The sequence below is a fragment of the Elephantulus edwardii genome, unplaced genomic scaffold (assembly GCF_000299155.1).
Source record: "Elephantulus edwardii isolate Elephantulus edwardi_28Jun2011 unplaced genomic scaffold, EleEdw1.0 scaffold00069, whole genome shotgun sequence".
In the NCBI taxonomy this organism is placed as follows: Eukaryota; Metazoa; Chordata; class Mammalia; order Macroscelidea; family Macroscelididae; genus Elephantulus; species Elephantulus edwardii.
The window spans coordinates 9217121-9227343 of NW_006399819.1; the positions used below are offsets into that span (position 1 = coordinate 9217121).

The following is a 10223-nucleotide window of genomic DNA, read 5'->3' on the forward strand; positions in this document are numbered from 1 at the left end:
AAAATAAAAAAAAACAAATAAGAAAAGGGGGGGAGCTATTGTAAAAAAAGAGAGACTGTACATAATTGTTTTTTAAAGTTCTTACACTGATTAGATGAAATGGATAGAGGTAATACATCGATGATAAAATAATGCAATGTATTAAGCCCCATTAAGAAGGTATACTTTAGTTAATCTCATTTGAAAATAGCAATAAAGACACTTGGGAACATAGATTCACTAAGAAGTTATGTAATTCATTGCAGATTCCATTTTTTTATTTCTCCATAATTTATCACGCTTATTTATTCTATGGAAATGGTTAAATATGTTCTACTGAAGGCTGCAACTAGATTCAAGAGAGGACAGTAAGAAAAGCCTAAGAAAAACATAGTAGAGAAAAAAATAAGATAAAGAATGACTAATGATACAATAGGAAATTACCGGGAAGTTTTTTAGACCTTAGTTATGATACACACAAGCAAACTCTTGCTGAAAATTATCCAGAAATGAACAGTCAGAAATTCAAGCTGGATCTAGAAGAGGCCACAGTACTAGGGACATTATCATCAGTGCAAGTTGGATCTTAGAATAAAAGCAAAGAATAGCAGAGGTATATCTATATATGTTTCACTGATTATTCAAAGATGTTTGACTGTGTGGATCACAACAAATTGCAATTAATCTTGAAGAGATTGGGAATCTCAGAACATCTGACGGTGCTTATGAAAAACCTATACTTGGACCAGGAAGCAGTCCTCAAAACAGAGCAGGGAAATGCTGTGTGGTTCAGAATCAGGAAGGGAGTGCATCAAGGATGCATCCTTTCTCCATACCTTTTCAATCTATATGCAGAACAGATCATTCGGGAGGCTGGGCTTTATGAGGAGGAAAGTGGCATCAGGACTGGGGAAGACTCATCAACAACCTACGTTATGCAGATGACACAACCTTGCTCGCTGAAACTGAGGAGGGCCTGAAACCCCTGATGTAGAAGGTCAAGGACTGTAGTCTTCCTTGTAGATGGAAACTTAGCATCAAGGAGACAAAGATTCTTACCACTGGGCCAAATGGAACAAAGCACCATAACGGATGGAGAAGAGATTGAGGTTGTTAACAGTTACAGCTTGCTTGGCTCCACACTCAGTACTCTTGGCGACAGCAGTCACAAAATCAAAATAGGAATTGCGTTAGGTATGTCTGCTGTCAAATATCTCTCCAGAGTGCTGGGAAGAAATGAAGTCAGTCTAGAGACTAAGGTGTGCTTGATAGAGACCATGGTCTTTTCAACTACTTCCTATGCATCAGAGATCCTTATAATGACTAAAGGTGACAGAAGAAGAATTAATGCCTTTGAGTTGTGGTGCTGGAGAAGAGTCTTAGACATACCATGGACTGCCCTGAAAATAGGTCTGTCTTGGAGAGGGTGAAACCAAGTTTCTCCTTGGAGGCTAGGATTTTGAAGCTCCGTCTCATGTGCTTTAGGCATGTGGCAAGGAGGGACTTGATCCTTGGAGATGATTATGCTCAGAAGGTAATAGGGTTAGTGTGGGAGAGGCAGACCTTGGATGACATGGATTGATACAGCAACTAGGGCAATGGAGGTAGGTGTTCAGTATCATTATAACTGATTCAGAACAGGGAAGGGTTCAGAGCTGTTGTACATAGGTCACCATGAGTTTCAGGTGACTTGATGGCACATAACAACAACAATGATACTATAATGTACAGAAAGAAGATAGTTAGAAAATTAAAGACTAGAAAAAGTCTAGGACTAGTAAGCAGTTATTGGAATTGAAGAGAATTAAAATAATGAGAAAAGACATATACTGAAATGACATTTAAAAAATTGATGAAAAGATGTTTATTCAATATTTGTCCTTTTGTGACTGAGTTACTTCACGCAATATAATGCTTACTAGATTCTTCCATGTTGTGTTTTATTTTACAGATACTTTGTTATTCTTTAGTCCAACATAGTATGTCATTGTATAAATATATCAATTTCTCTATCCTTTTGATGTTGATGGAATTTTGATTGATTACATTGTATTGCTATTGTTAATAATGTTGCTATGAACGTAGGTATGTATGTCTCCATTCATGCATCAGCCTTCATATCCTTGGACTATATTCCTAGCAGTGGAAGAGTTATATGAGATTTCTATGTTTACATTTTTTGAGGAATCACCAAACTACTTTTCATAGTGGTTGTACCACTTTAAAATCCCACCAGCAGTGCACAAGAGTTCCAACTTTGATATTATTGCTGAGGCAAGATGGTAGCTCATTTTGATTTGCGTCTCTCTGACTGCCAAATATTTTGAACATTTCTTCATGTGTTTGTTACTTGTCTGAAAGTCTTATTTTGTGAAGCACCTTTTCATGTCTTTTTACTATTTTGTAATTGGGTTATCAGCCCTTTTTTTCTTGTAGAGATCCTATAGTATTCCATTAAATTTAGTTATGAGAGCCTTCTCTGAAACACTACATAAGACTACATCTGAAAATAGAAGGGTAACTGAGGAGTTGAAGATGTGAGGGGGGCAAATGGAGTAGACATCAAAGGAGCAAGCCAAGGGATGATCAACCTAGGAAGAAATGAGTTAAGTTACAACCTGGTAATTGCAATTAGCTAATAGAAACAAAATATATAAAACTATTCAAAAGGGAAAAGAGAGAAGGATGTGGAAGAAAGAAAAGGAAATCATTAGGTCATCAGAGATAGTGGAGAGACTGGTGTGTATAAAGGCATAGGTAAGATATAATGGGGACTTGATGGGAGAATAAAAACCATAGATCAAACATAAAACAAAAATGTGCAGAAATTATTGTATAATACAAAATGTACATAAATGAAACAATTTAGATAAATTATTGTGTACAAGTAAAAGGTTGTATAAATCACAATGTATGTTGGAGAAACACAAAAAATGAGGGAAAAGAGATATTTTAAGAACACATACCTTAGCCAATCCTATATTAATGACCTCATCTACTCAGAGTAGAAATTTCAAGTTGAATAAGATTTTTATGTTGAATGTAGAGCAGTAGGCAATAGAATTTTAAAACCCACTTTCTCATTTTGGAATACCACTTGATTGTAATGCTCTCCTCTGAGGACCATCTGGGAAGTCACTCTTTCAAGCACTGGTTCATCAACTGGACTAGGTCAAAGTGACCCCAAAGGTTCTTTTCTCAGGCTGGATTCAGTGTCAGTATCACACTTTTCTATGTGGGAAATATAAAAATAAAAACATTGATTTTCTTGTAGCTATGTAAGCGAAATGTTAGACTTACCAGACATCTACTTTTAAGTGTAAATCATGAATGTGAAGCCCTCAACTTAGTGCCCATAGGTTCTGTATTCCAAGTACCAGGGAATAAGACCAAACTTGTAAATAGTTATTTTTAAAGATACTAGATCTAGATGTTAAGCTGTTCACATGCTTTTAATGCTACAAAACTGAGGCTAATTACAGTTCTGTAGTGGAGTTATTTTTGTTATGCATCATCCAGACTATTACTCATAGTAAACCCATGAATGACTGATGGCTTAGACTCTTTTCCTATCCTGAGCCAACTTCACCATCTCTGACACACTCAAACCCAAGATTAAGGATAAAATAGCTGCAGGGTATTCTGTTCTGATGGGATTGCATTTCTAGTACTGACTTTTGTGTAGATGTGCTGCATTTAATGAGTGTGTGTACACATACACTTGTGTGTGTGTGTGTGTGTGTGTGTGTGTGTGTGTGTGTGGTGTGGAGAGTGGTGGTGATGATGCATAATATTTTACCCAGAGTTGATTGTCATCAGTGGCCATAACGCTGAACTCAATAATATCTTATAACTCATCTCTTAAGTTTCCACTTATAAGAATACTATATTTTTTATAATGGTTATATTTATCTATTAATTTACATATTAATATCATTTCCTGTGAGAAAAAAAAGATGACTATCACATATAATAGTAAGGGTTTTTTTTAATTTTAATGCTAAACTTGTGTTAATACTGTAAGTTTGTGTTAATTTTGTTTTAATAGCTTGAAATCACTTATTTGAACATGGATGTGATAAATCAGACTTGCACCTTTCTAAGGAAAATACATTCTAGTTCTCAGTTGAATCATGGGTGTGAATTTATCTAGAAATATTATCTTCTAAATATAGTTTTTGCAAATAACTACAATCCATCACCATGTTAGATTCATTGAGTTCTGTGCTTACAAATTTTAGCAAAGTTTGAGGGTGAGGTGTTAGGCTCATTGTAATTTCATTTCATGTGGAAGTATTTCTATAGTTCCCTTAGAGTAAAACATTATCTAATAATCAATGTTGATCTTTATATTAAAAGTGTCTGTACAATTTTTTAATGAGAATCTTACTGGATACATTATTTTTTAATAGGAAATGTTGCAGTTGCTTTTCTACATTATAAAAGTATTGGTCCTTTGCTTTCTTCATATGAAAACATACTGGACCCTCAGAATTCAGATCATTCTGAAGAGGAAGATAGAGTCATCTCTTCAGTCATTTCGGTGTCAATTAGTTCAGATCCACCCACATTTTATGAACTTGAAAATATTGCCTTTACATTAAGTCATGTTAAGGTAAGTAGTTAGTTATCAATGATTATGGTTAGTTGTTGTGATTATGATATATAAGAAAGAATTTTTGCTGTCATTGTGTGTATTTCAGTATATGTAATTCAATGGCTATGATTTCAACTAATATTTGTAAGGAATATTTTAATTTAAATGTTCTTTTCTCTCTTTTTAAGATCAATTTTAATGAAAGTTTACAGAGACTTAGGATTTCCATTCATTCATTGTTGCACTTTTCTGCCTGCCCCTCCCCGTTTGCTTTTCTCTTTGAAAAGTAAAAGTATTTAATTTTTATACAATCCCTCCCCCCAAGTCCACTCCACTGTGCAGACTTTACTCTGGACTCCTGTCATTACAGTAATACCCAATCATATATCCCTTTTAAACAGATCTCTCCCTCATCTGTTTCAATGCAGTATACATTAACGTTCTTTAAGCTTTCTAATAAAAATAGTTTTGATTCTCTGAAATGAAGTCAGATACTTAATTTTATTATTAATTTCATTGTTTCTTTGGAAAAATCTCCATATATTCAGGGAATGAATTTTTTTTTTGTTTTTGTTGAGCAAGAAGCAACTCATAGTTAATTTTCCAGTGGGGTTTCCAGTGGCTATAAATTATACAGGAAGAGATTGCCCATCTGGTGGACTCACCACCTTTGGGTGAGTCGTTTTGCTTTCTTTGGATTATACCACTGCAGCTCTCTTGTAACAAAGGGAATATTTGCTTAAACATTTTCATTTAAAAGAAAATTTTCAGATTTGAATATTGATTTTTTAAAATCTGTATTTTATCAAAGAGAAGTGAGAGGATCACCTAAAGCACAAGAATATAAAGAAATTATCTGAAACCATTTTCTCTTTTTTAAAGTATTTTTTTTTAATTTTTTTTTTTTTAATTGTGATTTCATCCTTTTTTCTTTTCTTTTTTTTAAAATTTAGGTTGTTTCTTTTTCATTTCAATTAACATCTACAGAGATTTTGGGATTCCATTCATTCATTTTTAAAGTATTTTTTCAAAATCATAAATAATTAAAACTATACAATATGAATGTGATAATATATTTTATACTGATTTATTTACAAAGAATAGGAGGAAATGTGGTAATAGCTGGGTAATTAATTCTTTTTATAAACCTAAGAAAATTAATGGGGAAGGAAATTGTAAATTATTAATGCCAAAATTAAATAAAATACAATTAATTAGTTAATTAATTAATTAAATTGTATTTGCATTGTTTACTGATAAAATATAGGAAGCAGTGAGGCAGCTGAATGGGTGAAGGTGAAAAGAAAGGAAAAATCCATATAGTATCACACAAAATGCTAAGATGTAACTTTGCACAGAGACATCTACCGTAGGGAGAAACCAGGTGGATCTCTGCTGTGGTGAAGTAGATTATAGCTCATGGTGACGCTATGTATGGAAGGAAAAACTGCTCCATAGGATTTTCAAAGTTATGACCTTTTGGAAGCAAATCACCAAGTCTGTCTTGTGAGATGTTCTCATTTGTTCTAATAAATGCCAACCTTCCCATCTATAGTTGAGAAATTAACAATTTGTATTACTCATGGACTCTCACAAATCAACATGAGCTATAATCTACAGAAAAGGAAGGTAAGTAGTTCAAATTGAAACACTCCTGAACATTATGTAGGTGGAGAAAAGATGTATGGAGTGTTATACTAATTTAAATCAAACTTAGATTTTGAAGAACATTTAAACATCTGACAAGATGGAAGACACAAGTGATCACCTTTGACAGTAGAATCCAAACATTGTTCTTTCACATTATTTGATGGTTTTCTAGTTTTTTGTTAATGGAATAATTTATCAAATCATAAAATCCTAAGGAAAACCCTGCTTAATATTTCTTGTGTTAAAAACAAGCCACACCAAATAAAACATATAAAAACAAAAACAACAAAAAATTATCACTACTATAATTAATGATATTATTTTTTTGCCATTAATTTACTTCCTTGGTCAATGATTTCATTGATGTATCTATTTCCTGGTTCCCAAGGATAAGAAGAAAATCATCGGAATTTTTCTTAAAAAAGAGATATCTGAGGAAATTGAAAGAAACTCTTCTGCTAACTTTTTTGCAAATTCAACCATTAATACATATTTCTCCACTGAATCCCTGAGTTTGTATTTTTGTTGTATATGTTGTATATGTTGTTGTTGTTATGTGTCGTCGAGTCTCTTGTGACTCACAGCGACCCTATGAACAACAGCCCTAAACTCTGCTCCTTCCTGTGCCAATCGCACTGTCTCTGACACACCCATCCAGATTACCCCAGTCACCGAATCAATCCACCTCATAGAGGGTCTTCTTCTCCTGCGCTGTCCCTCCCTCCCAAGCATGATGTCCCTCTCCAAGGACCGGTCCTTCCTTACAACATGTCCAAAGTATGTTAGAGGAAGCCTCAGAATCCTTGCCTCCAAGGAGCAGCCTGGTTTGATCCTTTCCAGAATAAATCTGTTTGTTTTCCTAGCAGTCCATGGTACCCTCAATACTATTCTCTACCACCACAGCTCAAAGGCGTCAGTGCTCCTTCTATCCTCCCTAGTCATTGTCCAACTCTCTGATGCATAACAAGTGATTGCAAAGACCATGGCCTGTATCAGATGCACCTTAGTCTCCAGAGAGACATCATTGCTCTTCAGTACTTTGGAGAGGTCCCTAACAGCAGATTTTCCCATGGCAATATGCCTTTTAATTTATATGATCAAATGAATTAGAACAGCCACACAGGAAGCTCTGGTGGTTTAGTGGTAAGGAATTGTGCTGCCAACACAAAAGTTTGTGGTTTGAATCTGCACCAGTTTTGTGAGAGAGAGATGGTCAGTCAGCTCCCATGTGACTTATTGCTTCTGAAAACCCTTTGGAGGGTCACTTAAGGATACACAACAGCAAATCCTTATGAGAGTTTTTCTCCTTCTGAATTTTTGTTGCATTCAAACCACCGATTTTTCTGATAGCAGCCAAATACTTACTCTTTAAGCCACCAGGGCCCCTGATAATATTAATAATATTAATATTTGTCATAATAATAATATTTGTCATAGTAGGGTATACCATGAACAACTGTTTAAATCTGAAAATGTACAGCTATCTTTTCTGGAAGTTTTCCTGAGAATTTGTTTGCTATTGTGCCCTCTCCAACTATTTTTGTTCTCTTTCCATTTTTCTTTCTTTAGCTCTTGTTTGAGTATTAGACTTCCAGGCAACCTTCTTTTTTTGTTGTTTTTTTCCTCTTTTCTGTGAACTTTCTTTCCCACTGTAACATTACTCTATTAATGTTCTAGGTTGGGCGTTTGTTGTTGTTGTTGTTGTTGTTATTTCTGCTTTATATTTAATGCACACCCTAGGGTAAATTAAAAGGAAGCACTTCCTTCTCCTGTGCCACAATAACAAGCAGTGTCATGTTAAATGGTTCAATAGTAAATTCTAATGTTACATCTAGGTAAACCTGGATGGCACAGTGGTTAAATGCACCGCTACAAACCTAAAACAGCAGCCATTCAAATCCACCAGTCACTTTTCTCAATAAAGATGTAGCAGTCTGCCTCTGTAAACTTCAGCAACTTTCAAAAATTATGGTACAAGAGTGGCAAGAAGCTAAGCTGCAATTCAGAAGGTGTGTGGTTCAAATCTACCAGCTTCTCAATGGGAGAAGGATGAGTAATCTCCTCCCATGTGATTAATTGCCTCTGAAAACCCTCAAGAGAGCCGTCAGCTGTCGCTTGGTTCCAACTCGACAATACACAACAAAAACATGAATCAGAATAGACTTGGTGACACTGGGCTTTGTTTGGTTTGATTTTATGTTTGTGATGCTGGTTCATAGTTAGTTCATGCACAACATCCACTACCTGTCAGTGAAGATGTGCACATTGTTATAATGCTGAACGAGTTTCAGCAGAGCATCCAGACAAGTTGTTAGGTGCTGTCCAGTTATAGACAACTCATAGTGTCTCTATGAATGAAAGACCTGAACAATTTTATAACTTCATCATTTCTCCAAGTTCATAGGGTTTCCAGAGGCAAGCTATTTTGGAAGTAGATGCCACTCCTGCTTCCAAACTTGTGTTAATCAGGGAGCTCCACCAAACACTGTCTGCTATAGGTAACCATTATTGCATTTAACACATCAGTGTCACAGTGTTTAACATCACAGCAGCCATGAGTTGCCTCTATACAGCATTATATGACATATTTCCAGTATGCTCAGGACCATTGTTACTGGTGTTCTATCAGCCCATCTTGTTGATGGTCTTCCTTTTTATCTCTGACACTCTGGCTTTCCCAGCATGATGTTCTTTAAAGTGTTTAAAATATCATTCAGAAAAACAATTTTCTCTGAGAGCAGAAGCTTTACATTTTTAACTGATAATTCCTTCTCCTTACACAATGTCGCTTTCATAATAGACATTCAACACATACTTTTGTTAATAGCTAGTTATTTAAAGATTTTAGGTATCATTTCATACAACTCTTCCACTTAATAATGTTTACCTATTTTAACTTGTTTCTGTCAAGGTAATTCTGAATTTTATTGATATTGTTGGAGAAAGTAAAATATCCCATCAGACATCTGTGCCAGATTCTTTGTAGAAGCATATTTCCATAACTTTTTCCTAAAGAGTGTCTAGTCAGTGCGAAGAACTAACAATTTGCATATCAACTCAGTATTTAACTACTGTGCCAGCAGGGCTCCTTTTAACAACGATTAAGTTTAAATATGTATTTTGATTCTCTTTGCTTCTTAATACTACATGTACTTCCTAGGACTCTAAACTTCTAGGTAATTATGAATAACTGCTTTTTTTGGCTATAGGATGCAAATATAGGGTATTCAACATTCAATTAAATTACTACTAAAACTTAGAAAACTTTTTATTTAAAGTGTTATAATTAACTTAAAATTATTCTAAAAAGAATTCTGCTATTTATTGAAAAAGAAAAAAACCCTCATAGTCTAGTCAATCTCTAAAAATTGATTTCTAGACAGTGGATACCAACTCAAAGCTGATCCTCCATTGGGTTTCTGAGACTTTAAATCACACAGGAAATTTCACAGCTTTCTCCCTAGGAGACCTTGTTATCCAGCCTTGACGATCTATTATTCTATCCTCAAAACTCTTCACCTCACTCATTGTACTGTAACTGCATTGGATACTGGATATTTGTGGAAGAATTCTGTTTAGCCACTTTAAAATTTTCCCGTTATTGTCACAACAATCAGGAATCCTCAGTTCCCATGTCTATTCTTGGCTCACTCCCTCTGTTCACTGATAAATCCTTTTAGGTATTCTGTGAAAAGCGTTACCAGTTCAATCTACTTATCATTTCCCCCCTCATCCTATTTTATTTGTTATATAATTATTTCTCATCTAGAAATTACTAGAATATAAGGTCAGGGAGAAAAAATAAAGCATTTTGGAGAACAATGGCTGATTTTTAGTAGATATTCAACTTTTGTTGAATGAAGACACAGAACAGAGCAGGGCAACACTGCATGGTTCAAAATTGGGAAGGGTATACGCCAGGGATGTGTCCTGTCTCCATACCTTTTCAACCTGTATGCAGAGCAGATTATCCGAGAGGCTGGGCTCTATGAGGAGA

General features: G+C 34.9%; 1 protein-coding gene across 1 annotated transcript in view; it reads left to right on the top strand.

The window, feature by feature from the left end:
• ELTD1 (EGF, latrophilin and seven transmembrane domain containing 1) overlaps window positions 1-10223 on the top strand; it is a 218516-nt gene that overhangs the window by 165073 nt on the left and 43220 nt on the right. The window contains exons 8-9 of the mRNA XM_006888583.1: window positions 4392-4598; window positions 9436-9449. Of these exons, the coding sequence (XP_006888645.1) occupies window positions 4392-4598; window positions 9436-9449 (221 nt within the window). The remainder of the gene's footprint in view (window positions 1-4391; window positions 4599-9435; window positions 9450-10223) is intronic.